This window comes from Glycine max, chromosome 17 (genome assembly GCF_000004515.6).
Source record: "Glycine max cultivar Williams 82 chromosome 17, Glycine_max_v4.0, whole genome shotgun sequence".
Classification (NCBI taxonomy): Eukaryota; Viridiplantae; Streptophyta; class Magnoliopsida; order Fabales; family Fabaceae; genus Glycine; species Glycine max.
In genome coordinates, this window is record NC_038253.2 from 18,180,527 (window position 1) to 18,197,544 (window position 17,018).

General features: G+C 31.0%; 1 protein-coding gene across 1 annotated transcript; it reads left to right on the top strand.

The window, feature by feature from the left end:
* The first annotated feature begins 9,581 nt into the window (after positions 1–9,581).
* LOC100816052 (triacylglycerol lipase OBL1) lies at positions 9,582–13,891 on the top strand. Its single transcript, XM_006600923.3, has 5 exons — positions 9,582–9,981; positions 10,563–10,759; positions 11,831–11,864; positions 12,417–13,042; positions 13,418–13,891. Exons 1-5 carry the CDS (start codon positions 9,663–9,665, stop codon positions 13,673–13,675), a joined length of 1,434 nt encoding a protein of 477 aa, XP_006600986.1. The 5' UTR covers positions 9,582–9,662; the 3' UTR covers positions 13,676–13,891.
* Positions 13,892–17,018: the final 3,127 nt, after the last annotated feature.

Consider the following 17,018-nt stretch of genomic DNA (forward strand, 5'->3'; position numbering starts at 1 on the left):
TTTTTGTTCTGAGTCACCTAAAGCGGGTCTTTAAAAAAAAAAGCCCACTTTGTTTCATCTTCCCCCTATGTTTTCTCTCTCTTCACCCCCCAAACACTTAATCATCACCATCATAAAATCACCTCGACCTTTCACATTCAACCTTCTACATATTCTCCACATTTTCTCTCTTTCTCTCTCTCTCTCAGAATCCTCTATGCATAAATCTTCCCCTACCTTGAGAAACCCTAGCAATGGCCAAGAGACAGAACCAAACCCAAACCACCCAAGCTAAACATGACTTCAGGAATAACCTACCATCTGCTTCGTGTGAGGATGGTGAAGTTGTACATATCGTCAGACCTATGCTAGTCTTCATTCTTACTACAGAAGTCTGTTTGAAGGACAAAGAGCCCAAAGTTCATATCAAACACTTTTTGGATATTGAGTCTTTGGAAAATGCTGGATATGTCATCAAAGCACCCCTCATGTTATGTGGCATTCATAACTTCTTTGAGAACCTCGAGGTGGTGGTGCTTGAACTCATATGCGAGTTATGGAGAACAGACAAAGTCTACCGCAATGAGGTCATTGGAGGATACTTCGTTGGTAAGTTTCTTGGTATATCAGTAAAACAGATTGGTGAAACGATTCCCCAAGCCATTGGGTGTAAGCGGTAGGGAACAAAGTTCATGAATAGTTGAGACAATGAACTTGAAGAACACATTGGGCACTCTCTATGGGGACCCAACTAGGCTAGCATGCCAAGGAAGTATGGCACCTTGCTAAGCAAAGCAAATATTTTTCAGCAGATTGTCAACAAACCTATCATCCAAAAACAAGGTTCAAAGGACTTCCTGTCCAATGTCCACAAGTTTATTCTATACCACTTGATGAAAAGCACTCCCTTTGACTTTCCCCAGATTCTCTTCAATTGCCTTCCCACTAAAGTGATGAAGGACAAGAGCATTGCGAAGGACATCAACCATACAATTGTCTTGACCAAAGTCTTTGAGGCTCGTGGAGTCATCAGAAAGTTCTTGTACGAGACACCTGAAGAAGTTCAAGACATAATTTATTTTTATGGGTGTTTTTGCCCAAACAAAAGGCCTTCAGTCAAGAAAATATTTCAAAGATGAGGTTGGTTGATGATTGCTCCTTCAAGCAAACTCCTCCGATGGATGATTCTGTAGAAGCAAAGCTTCCAAGATTATTTTGATGATGCCAAAGATTATTAAAGATCCATTCAAACAAGATTAAAGAATCAAGAAGATTCAAGAGAAGACTTAAGATATGCAAGAGCCTCAAGAAAAGCATCAAAATAAGTATAAAAAAGAATTTTTCAAAGAAAATATTGAATAGCACGATTTGTCCAAAAGAATTTTTCAAAGAAAAATCTTTTATTAGAGTTTTTACTCTCTGGTAATCGATTACCATAAGGCATTAATTGATTACCAGAAGCCCAAAACAGTTTTATAATTGTTTTACAAAGTAGTAATCGATTACCATGGGCATGTAATCGATTACCAATATTTTTGAACGTTGAATTTCAAATCTCAAGAGTCACAACTTGTGACAAAATATTTTCAAATAGTGTAATCGATTACACAATATTTGTAATCGATTACCAGTGGTTTTTGAACGTTTGATTTCAAACCTGAACATGAAGAGTCACAGCTTTTGATAAAATAAATTGTGTAATCGATTACACTATTATGGTAATCAATTACCAGTGACTGGTTTTGAAGAAATTGCCAAGAGTCACAACTTTTAAAGTGACTAGTTTTGAAGAAATTGTCAAGAGTCACAACTTTTAAAGTGACTGGTTTTGAAAAATAAATTGTCAAAGAGTCACAACTTTTAAAGTGATTAGTTTTTGTCAAGAGTCAAAACTTTTAACATGGTTCTTCAAGAGCCATCAAATGACTATAAATATGTGACCATGGCACGAATTTTAGAATATTGATTAAGGCAAATTTTCTCAACATCTTTCTAAAGGTTTTTGCTCAACACTTGCTTTGTCAAGAAAAGTTCATTGGGCAAAAACTTGTGTTATTCTATTTTCTTCCTCTCCTTCATTCTTACAAAAAGTTTTTCAAGAGACTGACTCTGGGTTGTAAAAGTTTTCAAGAGACAGTCTACTTGGTTGAAACACTGAACACAAGGGACCAACGTTCCTTGGGTTCATTGCAAGAAGCAGGATTTTCTTCTCGATTGATCACTGGACACAAAAGACCAACGTCTTTTGGGTTCATTGCAAGAAGTGGGTATAACTTCTTGGTTGTTATCACTGGACACAAGGGACCAACGTTCCTTGGGGTTCATTGCAAGAAGTGGGAATAACTTTTTGGTTGTAATCACTGAACACAAAAGAGGGAAGTCCTTTGTGGTTCATTGCTTGTAAAGGATTTTACAAGGATAGTGGAAATCTCAAGCGGGTTGCTTGGGGACTGGACGTAGGCACAGGTTGTGGCCGAACCAGTATAAATCCGATTTTGCATTCTCTTTTTCCTTAATCTCTTTTACTTTCTGTTGTGTTTATATTTCTTTAAGTTTACTTCTCCTTATTTATTATTCAAGTAACTTACAATTAAAGAAATAATTGAATCTAGGGAATATCTAAGAAAGAAAAATTTTTCAATTAGGAATAGTCAACAAAATCTTAATTCAACCCCCCATTCTTAAAATTTTTTAGGCCTCTTGTACAACAGACTCCATCCTTTCTGAACTTCATCAGAAGTTTGGACTCAACACTGGGTGAGATGACCAACTGGACGCAGTGTGGGAAAAAGCAATTGAGGAAAAAGATAGGGTGGACGCAGACGCCTCTTAAGTTGAGAAGAAAACCAAAAAGAATACGAATGCACCTTTATCCAAGGTTGCCCCTATACCACAATGTCCACCACCTTCTCTAGTTTCTCCTAAGGCAACAAGTGTCATGGCCCATGTATCAAGAAGGACAGCACCTAAGAAACAACAACCATCGTCCATTGCAGATCGCTTTAAGGAGCTGAGACAAATGATGATGAAGATGGGTTGGTGTTCACGAAAAAGAAAGTTGCACCACCTTCAGATGAGACCACTACGCCTCAAGTGAAGAAGGTGAAACTAACACCACAAACTCTTCCTCCTCCAACTCAACCTCGCACCAGCAAGCGAGAGAAAAAAGGGGCTCAAAGAACCAAGTGTTCAACGGATGAGCAAGTTATTGTTACTGTTGTTAATGATCCTCAACCTGCTGAGATTCTTCCCATTCGGGAACAGACCTCTACTGTTCTATAGTTTGAAAGAAGCTTGAGAAGAACTGAGGTTATTCACCTCAAGAAAAGAAAGAGAGTTGAGTCCACTGATGACATGGACGATGAATTTCAATACCAATCATCTCCATCACCCATCCACCTTGATCACTTTGAACACCAAGGACCACCCGTCATCGATCCAAACCTCACTGCTGAAGACATAGCAAGGTTACGATTTCCTGTGGCTTTTCTCTCTGAGAATGCTTACAACATTCAATAGAGACTAGATGCAGAATTCCAACCCTTCATAGACTGGACAAAATTTTCACTGGATATTGAGGAAGAAGTTGTCACATGCCCTCCATCCATGCACAAAGATCATGAATTGTACCATCTTTTGCTGCATTGGATCATCTATAGGGATTGAAGTCCTTCCTCCACCAACTTAGAAGCGTCTTCCCCTGAAGATATCCAAGCCTTCATCATCAGCAGCCCTGCGCAAGAGTGTTTACAAGATTCCATCCAAGGCTTGTAGAGAAGTGGCCAGTTACGATAAGGACATCGTTGGTTAGTGTAGGAAGATTGATGCTCAACATATTGACCTATCTTCTGATGAATTTCAGCCACTATTCCTGCATCCATAGCACATCCAACTCTTCACTCCAATGTTGCAGTTTGTTCCCTTGGTCTATGGCTATCAAGTCATTCCTTTGACTAAGGACGACATCTTCAACATTTGGATGATTATGATGTAGTGTGGTTTAACTGACTAATGGCCAAGCTACCCTCTAGGTATTCATATCTGCCCAACCATAACCATCAAGTTCTTGCCAGATAAAGTTACTCTGAGGTTGGCTCCATTGGACCTCAGGAAAAAGAAAGGAAAGGTGTCTCCTCACACAAAGCCAATACCTCACCTTAGTCCCAAAGACAACATTACCTTGCGTCCAATTCCCTATGATTGGAACAAGTACTTTACTAGGGACACGGCTAAGAAGACAGTCACTCTGAAGCCAGACACTAAGTTCAATTAGAATGACGCCATGCTCTTTTACTTCAAAGACATGTATGAAAACTCACGTATTGCATCCACATCAGAGTATGACAAGGAAGACACATCCAATCATATGCACATGGTGCAAATCTTGAGTCCAGCAAAGATTTACAGATTCAACAATTGGTAGATGTGCTTCTTGAGGTAAGAGGGATATGATGAGTTTTATAAGCACCTTATTGATGGCTCCCTCCTATTTGCACTCGCTTCATTTTTAACTTACATCGGTATCCTGAGGCTGCAATACGAAGAGCCATTGTCACTGCTTGGGCGCGCCATCCTAAACTCAAAGAGCATCCATTATCTCCTAATCAGAACCCTTGGGTTCTAGGTCAAGGAATGGCTGCTGAATTAAAAAGGAAATAAGAAAATCTCAACCAGTAGCTCATGGAGATGCAAAAAGAAGTTGAGGCAAAGTAATAGTAGGAGAAGCTCGAATTTGAGGAGCTATTCAACAACTTACAAGCTTATCTTGGACCTCAAGTCGATGTAGTTGAACCTCAGCTTGCTGAACTCACTTCCCAACCCATAGCTGAAGATGTCCTTGCAACAATTAGCACTTCCAGTATTCCATATAAAATATCTCCTTTAACCACCTTTGCTTCAACGGGTGTGTCTAAAGAAAGGATTCAAGAAATGTTGTGCCTTCAACAGGCCAACCTAGAAGAAACCATGGAAAAGAGTTTCCTCTTTTAATGCATGGAAACAAATTTGCTTATCAAGAACACCTTGGAAGCTTCACTCAAGTCCTTCAACGACTTTGTTTTGTTCAATATGAATATGCTAATGCAACAACGACTGCCTCCAACCGTCCAACCCCTTCTGCCACCACCAGCTACTTCTTCCACACTCACAACTTCTAAAAAATTTGTGTCTGTGCCTCGACCTTCACCACCTTAGTCACCACCATCCAATCCTCCACCTCCGTCCACTGAGGGTTGATTTTGCTGTTTAGAATCATTTCCTTTTTCTCTTCGACCCATGTCTTTTGATAATGACAAATGGGAGTAGAATAGGAATTTTGATTTTTTAACACACTTGTACTCATGTTTTTTAATAAAACAAGTGTTTTGGTTGTCACATATGTGTGTCTTTCATATATTACACATATATGCGTTGATACTATGTATGCTCTGATTGATACATATTCTGTGATATTTGCATAAGGTAATGAACTCAACGAGAGTTTCAGCTACTTCAACATGTAATTTTATTGAACACTTATAATTTCATAAGCTAGTTTAATAATGTTTAGCTACCTTCTAGCTTTTCAGCCTTAAGTCTAGTTAGCTTTTTCGCAAAACTAGTTGATCGAAGAACTAGTTATAGTTGAAAGTTGATAGTTAGTAGTTGAAAACTTTTAAGCTAGCTCATTAATAAACAAGTGTTTGGTAAGTTGTGTTCAGCAACACTAGCAAGAAGTTGAAAACGAATGGAAAGCTAGAAGACTAGCTAGTAGCTGAAAGCTCCAAGGCTAACTGAAAGCTTAAAATTGCTAGATGAAAGTTTTTTAGCTACTTTATTATTCTATAAAATTACCTATTAAAGTATATGAAAAATGTAAAAGAACATAAATGGATATATTTACATGATATTTTTATATTAATTTCAATTTTATTTTATGGACAAAAATATATTTTGAGGTGTTATGATTTTAGTTTTCAATTAATTTTAAAGTCTTATAATAGTTATTATTTGACTTATTTTTATTCTAATAATATTGCATAGGATGGCGGCAAGGGATGGCTAATTTAATTTCCTACGTTCCAACCTAGTTGGGATGTGAGGAATTATCCTGATGTTTTTTTTAGTACTAGCCCTTATTCAAAAAATTTAAAAAAATCTTGTAATTTTTTATTTATGGATAAATTTTTTTATTATATTTTCAATTTTAATTATTACATTTTTTTCATATTAAGTATTTTACTACTAATCCTACTATTCTTAAAATATTTATAAACAAGCTTAAAATTTTAAAAAATACATTTAAGTAGATATTATATTTTTATTATGTTAATTAGCATCATAGTTAAAATAAATAGTCTAATGTGAAATTATCAAAAAATAATAGAAAAATAAAATAATTCAATTTCGTGAAGTATAATGTCAAAATAATAAATATTATATATTATAAATGGTACAATGATTAAAATAAATAATATCTTATAAAAATGTATGAAAATTAATAGTACTATGATTAAAATAATAAAATAAAACTCTTTTTTTAAAAGACAATAAGAAAAAAGAAAAAGAGTTATGCAATGACATATGTAAAATAGTTTTATATTGTCGTCCAATGATAAATTATTATGTATAATAAGTTTGTAAACTTTTTATAAAATTTTCTTAAAAATCATGCTAATAATGATTTGTGATTAGTTGATAGTGTAAAATCATTTTATGTACATGACCATTAAACTCATACAAAAATTTAATAAGTATTTTAAAGATTAAAAGGTAATAAAGTATAAAAAATATAAACTAAAAATTATTGTTTTAAAAAATAATACTACAATTAGTATTTCAAAAATTACAAATAGTATTTCAAAAAATACTAGAAGTTAAAAAAATTGTTTATCAAAAGGGTTTTTAGATAGTAAAAAAATCTTAAAACTAGTTGAAATAATTTGTCAAACATAGACTAAAATAATTTGTTGAAATAACTGAAAAATATAAAATAACATAAATTGACATAATTTATATGATATTTTTATTTAAATTTAAATTTTATTTTATGGATAAAAATATATTTTGAGGTTTTATAATTTTAGTTTTTGATTTTTAATCAAATTTAAAATAAAATAAGAAAATTTACACGTAAGTAAATATTATACTTTTATTAGGTTAATCAATCTAATACAAAATTATTCAAAAAAATAAAATAAATGTAATGTTTATCATTATCAATTTGGTGAAGTATAATATTAAAATAATAAATTAAGTAAAATATACCCACTGCACCGATAGGAAAAGAACACGATAAATTAATTAATTTCATTGAGAGTGAGAAAGATAAAAGGCAGCAAATGTTGTGAGACAAAATAAAATTTGATGTTGGCATGTGTGGTATCAATTTCATGTGTTGAGTCATGTTTGTTTCTTTCTTTGACTAAGTATTGAGTCAGTTTTTTAGTTTCCTAGAATGGAGGAGCTTGTTATCAGCTTATAGTTTGTTTTTGGTTTGTTATGCACGTTACTTTTATCTAGGAGTTAGTGGGTGCACTTCTCCATATTGTTATGTTATTTTCTGTTTGGAATTGCCTCTATATAATGCGCGTCTGATTTGTACAAAAATATATAGCAGCAGTAAAAGAGCAATTTTCCTCATTTTAGTGCGTTATTCATATTCTCTCTTCTAAGTTTTAACAGCCATACAAGAACAATAAAAACTATTTGATAAAAAATTAAAAATAGCATTACCTTCAGAAAAACAAAAGGAGAGTGACCAAGAATATTGGAGAAAAAAATAGAGTGATGAGCAAGAACATTGATACATCGGACGTGTGAATGGGTGAAAAAAAAAACAAAAAAAAAAAATAAAACCATGTTTTATTTAAAAATGGATAATAAGAAAATGTAGTTATAAAAAAATAAAATATAAAAAACTTTTAAAGAAATATTACCTAAAGTAGCGTACGTAGTCATAATACACAAAAACAGGTCGAAAAGAAATATCAAAGCTTTTAATTTTTTAAAAAGTAGTTAAGATTTTAAAAAATGTTATAATATATATTTTAAAAAATTATATAATTTGTTGAAGTATTTTTTTGTTCTGTTTTGTAATGTAGTTAAAGACATTTGTGTGCTTTTAGTTACTTATCTTATTTATCAATGATATGTTGGCTTACGTAAAAACGATATGTTAAAGATAATTCTTTATCTTTATTGTTGCAAGAAGGTAGTCTCACGAGTTACGACACTCAATCCGAAAGGTTGGCATAAAACTTACACTCAAAAAATAGGTATTTAATCTGTGCTTTCCTTCTCCAAGTTGCAAGAATCTACTTAACCGGTAGCTTTGGAAAAAAGTGGTCGTGAAACACATGTATTGTCAAATATCATACAAGACTCTAAAAAGTTACTAAAATTTGATAAAAATAACTAATAAAAGAGATTAAAATATAAATTATCAATAAGAATATTTATTTTGAGCTCAAGAAGTATATATTATTTTTTATTTGAAATAAGCAAAAAAAATGTTAATGTTATTTATAATTTTTTAAAGTATCATTTCATTTGATAAGAGACTAATATATTTAGATATCGTCAAATTTTCCAAAAAAAAAAAAGAGAGGTGTTAAGCGAATTGATTGAATAAATTTTAATCAAATTAAAATAGATGGGTTAAGAATAACTCATCAATTTATTTATGGTTTATTAAAAATATAATCCATCCATGACACACTCAATAAGAAAACTATCCAACTTATCCATTAATCTTTTTTTGGATGAATGTTCAACCCATCCATTTAAAGATTATATTTTATTTTTAGCAAATATACTTTTTCAAAAAATAAATTTTAATATTTGTGTACATTATTATATTCAAATACAGTAGAGTTTAAGATCCACCAACTTAAAGACCTATATTTAATATCCCATCATACTTCGACATATATATATCAAGAAAAAGACTCTATGTTCAACCGATAAACTTAATTTGGACTACTTATTCTGTCCAATTACAAAAATATGTTGCACAGTTATTTTTCCAACAACAAATGGTGGTTCAATCCAAAGATTTATTCATTGATTTTTACTTTTATAAAATTGTTTGAATAGATGAGATGTTTGATAGATAAATGAATTTTATTGTCACTAAATGAGATAGAAAGATGTAAAAAGAAAAATAAAATAGTATTATAAAAATTATTGAAAAAAATGTTATGTAAATAATATATATAACTAATTTTTTCCATACACTTAAGTTTCTGGATGGAGTTCAAACCGTATGTGCTTAATTAATAGGTCTTGACTTCCCTTTCCACTCGAGGAACAAATTAACAATATTTAATAAAAATATTGCCCCAAGTTATATGTATCAACTAGTTTAAAATAAAATTACCTTCAAGTCTAATTTCTTAGATATTCGTAAATCAATCGTTTCATACTCAAATTATTATATCAGCACACATGCATTATTACTATTCAACTAACGTCAACTCTCTTTAAAATATCCTTGTTTTTATTTATTTACTTGTTTGTTCCTTTCTTCTTAGGGTGCAATAATAATGTTTGTTACTCTTCATCCCATACAAATTATGCTCGTTCTTGTTGGCATTCGTGACTCTATATAAACGTGGGGTACGTTCAAGTCTTGAGACAAGCAAAGGCATTGGAATTGGAAATCCTCATTTCTTCCTCCCAACCCAATTATTTTCTTGTTAGTCATGAGTCATATTAACGAAAAGCCTTTTTCCTCTTCCAATTGTATGCTCTTGAAACCCGAAAAGATGGGTTTCTTTCAACTCTTTATGGTCTTGTTTGGAAGAGACTTAAATAAAAAAGACTTTGTGCACTGCCTTGATCCCATTATCGAGCCAAGGTTCTACCATAAGTGGCTTATATTTGTATCGCTCTTAGTACAAAAGGTTCTGAACTCGTGTGCTCGTATATTAAAATGTATTGGGGATATTTTTGAGTCAATTTTGAACCCACAAGCTTCCTCCAACAAAAATTTCTTCATTATTGTATTTAACTGTATCCGAGGTTTGTTGTTTTCTTTCTTGTGTGCTGATGTTTATGTTTTTTTTTATCGATATTATTTTGTTTATTATTAGTTTTTTTGTTAGAGAAAGAAATTGAACCTTCAACCTCTCCTCCATTTCTTCCTTCTTCTTTTACCACACAATAAACCTTATAACATCTAATGAAATTTATGTTTTGATACCTGTGTAACGGCTCGTGCAAACTGATATGGATAAGAGATGCGATAAACATAATAATTTCAATAATTTATAAACATTATTTGTATTTTGTATTCATGTTCATTATGAAACTATTGATATGAAAGAACAATTTTTATTATATCATTTATTATATCTTAAATTTCTCTTTTTTTTTCCCTCTTTCTTTCTCATAATTATACAATTTTTTTGTACAAATAACATTTTTCTACTCAAACTAGTGATAATATGCCTTACCAATGTATACCAATGTGTTAGAAATAATTATGTCACTGATCATGAGTTTGCCGTGAAGCTATATATTAAACATAGATATTACAATTTACATGTTTGATTCATTTCATTTTTAATTATAATTTCTTAAATTGTTAATTATTACAACAGGTAAGCAGATACTGGATAAAAATTCTGAATATTACAAGTCTATAGTTGGTCATTTGGACAATCGACTGGAATTGTTAGACAATAGCATCAAGCGTGACGACCCAACCAAGTACAATGCTGCTTTGTCTATGATGGCTTCTAAAGTATCGTACGAGAATCAAGCTTACGTTCATGCTGTTGTCGTAAATCGCTGGACGGTATATACATAGAATATAGTTAAAAATATATTTTTCATATTAATAAATATAAAAATATTTAAAATTTGTCTTTACATCATTTTTAATATTTTTTATCTTCATAAAATTAAAATATGTTATTTTTTTCTTAAAATAGAATTCAGATATTCCAACCTATATGCATAATTTTTTTTATATGGTTACATGTATAATTAATATAAAAAAAATCACATTTTACATTGGTTATATACATAACTAATATAAAAAATGTTACATTAAAATCATCGTTATAAGTTTGATTAAAAAATAATACATTTTAATTTTGTAATGACATAAAATATACTGAAAATTTTAAAATTTTTTAAATATTTTCATCTTTATAAAAATGAAAAATATATTTTAGTCTAAATATATAAATTTTAAATTTCTTCTATAATAAACCTTTCAGGTTAGGTTTCAATGCGGAAAGAAGTGAAACAAAATAAAATATATGAATTAAAATTAAATGAAGTGAAATAGAATATAATAAAATAAAAACCTTTGTTTTGTTGCTTGAATATATTATGAATTTCCATCTCATTCCTCTCCAATTAGGGGAAAATGAAGATAAACACAAAATAAGAGAGATTTCATTAATTATTTCTATTATATAATTCTCGCTCATTTTACCAATCCAAAAATGGGTTATAATTGTATTTCATTTCTTTCTATACCATCCTTTTCTACCAATTTAAACAGGGCCATAATCTCGTTCTCACTCATTAATTAATTAGTTTATTTTCAAAGGATCATTAGAAGAAGCTAATAATATCTTACAAGTGTTTAACCGAAGTAGAAGCTAAATAAACCATACAATTTTACCTCGAATATCAATATACTGCATAAGGATTTTATTTAACTACCATTTCATCCTAAAGGGTTAGACTCAACGATATTAATGTTTAGGATGCCTGGTAAGTAACAAATCTTTTCCCAGTTTCTAGGTATTGATACTTTTTTGTGTTTTTTAAATTATTAGAAAGATGTTAAGCTATTAATTTGCATTGGAGTATCTCTATTTTTCACTCATGCAATTTTTTTGCTCTCGTGTAGATGGAGCTTATTGAATGTCGTGACTACTGGAATGGTAAGAAGTTAAAGAAGCACTTTAGTTTGAGAAAAAGCACTTTTTTCATTTCTATTTTTTTAATTACACTGTCATATATTTTGTATATTAATTTTGTCTTTTATTTTTAAAAAATTATATAAAAAAGTGAAAACAGAAAAAAAAAACATTATTTTTTATACTTTTTTTAAACAAGTGTAAATAATATAATATTTGTGTATTTAAAGTAAAAGCATAAGACATTTTCTTTACCTAATCCCTAAAAAAGAAAATTCTGTGCATCCTTTTAATTGACCAAAACATAAAAAATATTAATATATAGTACGTGTGTTTGGTAACACGTTGATTTTCACTCAACATGACTTTCTGAAATAACAAACATGTTTTTGTGCGTGTTTGAAAATTCACTGAGGATGAAGGAATCATATTTGAGACATGAAAGTTATTATAATTATTAATTTCTGAAAATCAATCTGGAACGAATAAAATTACATCCAAAACGTGAAATCAATCATGCTAAACGTGTTGCCAAGCACCCCCTAATTATTTTTTGGTGGTTTTGAAATTTTTCAGATCATCAAGAAAAAGCTACAACTCAGGCTTTCATCATGCTAGACAAAAGTGAAGACCAAGATACCTATGTTGTGGCTTTCAGAGGAACCGAACCCTTTGATGCTGATGCATGGTCCACCGATGTAGACATCTCATGGTTTGAGATTCCTGGTGTAGGAAGAACCCATGCTGGCTTCATGAAAGCCCTAGGGTTACTGTTAGACTTCAATAAAGAAGAGTTGAGATGGCCTAAGGAAATCGAAACCAATGAGAACCGTCCACGTGCCTATTACTCCATAAGGAATTTACTAAGGAAGCATCTGAATGGAAATGATAGAGCAAAGTTTATTGTGACGGGTCATAGTCTTGGTGGAGCTCTTGCAATTCTCTTTACCGCAATGCTAATGATGCATGATGAGAGACTTCTTTTGGAAAGACTTGAAGGGGTGTACACATTTGGACAACCTAGGGTTGGAGATGAAAATTTTGCCAATTACATGGAAAAAAATTTGAAATATTATGGCATTAAGTATTTCAGGTTTGTTTACTGCAATGATATTGTTCCAAGGTTGCCCTTCGATGATGATATCATGAAATTTGAGCATTTTGGAACCTGTCTTTATTATGACAGATTCTATAGAGGCAAGGTACGTATATACGTGATTGTAATCAACTTTATATTTTTCTCTTGTTCTTGATCATTATACATTAAGTATATATAAACAGACCATTTATATTAGAAAATATTAGAAATACACTTTCTGATATACTCTTTTTTAATAAAAATATTTTTTTTGATTAAAATTTATTTAAAATAAAATTTTATGAGTCTCATGTCATATATATTTAATAATTCTATTATTTTTAATAAATTTAAATCAATTAAAAAGGACGTGTTTAGAGAAGTACATTAAATAACATGTATTCATCAGTTTTATCTATAATTCGTATTAGATTAATTAATTCAAGTTAATAGTTGATGAGTACAAAAATAACTTCTTTTATGTACGAAATTTTTGTAGAAAGTGAAAGAAGAGCCGAATAAGAACTACTTCTCGTGGCCATGGAAAGGTATGATGATACAGAAGAAGGTGAATGCTTTCCGGGAACTTGTGAGGAGCTTCACTATTGTGCATAAACATGGACCTGAGTATCAAGAAGGATGGCTTCTAAGATTCATTAGGGTTTTGGGCTTATTATTTCTTGCAGGATTACCAGCTCATTGCCCCCAGGATTATGTTAATGTTACCCGGTTAGGGCTTCCCTCACATTTGGATTAATCGGTACATGCACTCATCTACATATGAAGAAGACTAAAAGTCATGATTGATTAGCAGAATTGAGTTTCTATCTTTTCATTTAATTCTCTTATAAGATTTGCCTTTGATTACCGACTTTCATAATACTATGTAATAAATAGCTCTTGTTAGGGCTTATATATATTGTGAAATAAGATACTACTTCCCTTGAATGCAAATTATCTTTATGCTTATTCTTACATATGCTGTGCAAGAGAACTCTTTTTTAGAGCGTGTGGGTTTTGTTTGTAGATCTGTAGGTCGATTATAAATTTTTGAAATACAATTTGAGTCATTGTTATAAACTTAGGACGACTTTGACCAAGATATAAGAAAACTAACCATATACAATATTCATAATAAATAAATATGTTTAGATATATAAATTATATTTTAGATTTATAATAAATAATTTAAATTATAATATAAGCTTATATATTAACTATTGATAATTTCTTTTGAAAAAATTATTCAATTCGATTTTGAAATGAAAATAAAAAATATAAACTATTCAATGATATATATATCAAATTCAATGATGTGGAAAAAAAATGAAAGAAAAGTTATTTTATATGTACAAAAAGGTAACATAAGAACACGGTTCTACATTAAGCATCATGGCCTAGAGTGTCGTGTCCCTACATTAAATTGTATAGAGTTGTCAATTCCGTTTAGACTGACCCATTTGAGCTAATCCATCACGGATCAACACATTTTTGTGCGAATCAGGTTATGTCAAGCCAATTAAGTGACAAGCTAAAATTTTGCTAATCCAGTACAGTTATTAACAAACTGTAAGCCAAATTAATGAGCTGGCTCATGAACCATCCATTTAATTTTTAAAAATTTATAAACTATTAAAATAAATTAACTTTTATATCAAGTTTATAAAATTTTCTTATAACTATACACTAAAAATAATACTATATAGGTTGTCATTTGTACTACAAAAATAATAGTACATAGTAATAGAAATAAAATATAGTGCATCAATTATAACAATAAACAAGTGTTACAAATTAAAAACAAAATTCTATCGGCACAAAATATCACATGATCTTATCAATAAATTATAAAGAGGGGGTGTCCTGGCCGATTACAGGTCATCCAACTTTAGACTAGTAAGAGTTGAGATTGGGCTGAACCGGGTCAAAATAAACTTATTATTGTAACCTCCTAGATCCTGTAAAACTCAAAAAACACCCACTTCAGAATTTTGACAAGTAAAGTGGGTGCTGCTTGAATTTGTAGGGTGCAAGAAGAAATGTGATAAGTTTAGGCCTAAATTTGCCTACCCCAATCTAAGCTAATCGGTCCATCTAGTTCCCTCGTTTTGACACTCCTATTGTCAATTTACAAACCGTTTTCATGTTGGGCGGCTGCCTGTAGTGCCAAAAATTACATGATTTTGCAACAGTTGCTGGGTGTGACTCTCATTAGATTATGTTTGGAAGTGGTGAAAAGGGGAGAAAGGAAAAGGAGAGATGGAAAAGATTAAATATGTTTCCTTCCCTTATTTGGTATGCTTATAAATTGGTAGGAATGATAGAAATTTATGTTGGAATCATGTTTTTTTTTTCTCTCCCATTTGAAAAGAAAAAGTGAAAGTATTTTGTTGCATTTAAAAGATCAAATTAGATAACTATCCTACTATATTCACTATTGACTATCCTGTTATTTGAGATAGATAACTACGGCTATGAGATAGATCATACATATAGTTTCTGTTTCTCTCGAAGGTCTCATGAGATGTGTGGACATATATATTAGGTACGTACTTATCGTGCATTATCACCCTCTTGCATCCATTTTCATTCTTATGAAACTTGAGCAACCATGTAGCTGTAGTAGTACATACTTAAGTACAACTACACATAAATAATGCGTGCCAAATAATTGTCCGTTACAAAATATCTTTTTTTAATAAAACTTTGACAAAAATAATAAAATGGCCCATGCAAATTTCTAGCCACCTTCGGATTATTATTAGTACAATACTCTAATAAACTAAAATAATAGGTCATATATACTTTTTATCTATACATTTTTTAGTCTGTTGAAAAGTCACTTTTATCCTCTTTTAGTTGATTGACACGTATTAAATTTTTGGGTTTTTTTGGTCTTTTCAACTTCTTTAGAACCGTAGAAGTTAACTAGTGGAGCAAAGAAGCAGAGGAACCGAGCAAACATCTTTGACTTCACCGAATGTTGTTGCGGTTGAAATCGGTGTGAGAAATACCTTCTCTGCTTACCATTTCTTCTTCTTTTATTTTTTTTCGGCGTTCTCTTTTCAACTCCTTCTTCTTCTTCTACTCATAATTGTTTAAAAATCAAAATTTAGAATTGTAGAAGTTAAATAGCGAAGCAAAGAAGCACAGGAATGGAGCAAAGATTTTTTACTTCACCGAATGTTGTTGCGGTTGAAATCGGTGTGAGAAATACCTTCTTTGCTTACCATTTTTTCTTCTTCTATTTTTTTTTCGACGTTCGTGGTTATGTTGTTTTGAAAACAAATACCTATTTCGGTTTCATATATTCCTAAAACATTTAAATATTTCTTTTTATTTAGGTTTAACAAAATGTCATGTGGTATTATAATTCTCAGTTTAGTGGCATATGATATACTAAATACTAAGTTTTAAGCTTTGTTTCTATTTCATTCTTTCGATTTATATTTTTATTCTTTTTCATTGTTTATAAGACTAGGAACTTGTGTAACGACCCGCCTCCTCGCTATGATATCATCACTCTAATAACTCAAGAAATTAAATTCTTTTTCTTTTTCTTTTATGAAAACTCCATTATTTTGCTTATGAAAATCATAGTAAATTTGAATTTTACAAATATATATATATATATATATATATATATATATATATATATATATATATATATATATGTTCCCAAACACGCACCAATGTTTAACTAAATACATGAATATTAATATAATAGTTTAGTACACATCATACACATAATAAAGATTAAATCAGTTCGTAGATATAATTAAATATGTGATTTACATCCTTAATCCAAAAAAAGAAATCATGAACCACTATGGAGGAGTTGATTAACAAAACACAACTCTCTCCCCAAAATAATCTCAACGTCATCACGTCGGCTTGGCGGCTCCTCAACAAAATCTCATCCTTGCACCCTACTGTTGTCATTCTGCTCCCATGAACAAGGTTCGCGATCATCACAGGTATCAACCACACGATACAAAATTGCAAGGATGAGTTCATTATAAAAAGAACCAATGTTAAATCCAAATAATCACAATTAGCAAGAAAACATAAGTAAACATCATGAGCTTACACAACATTCA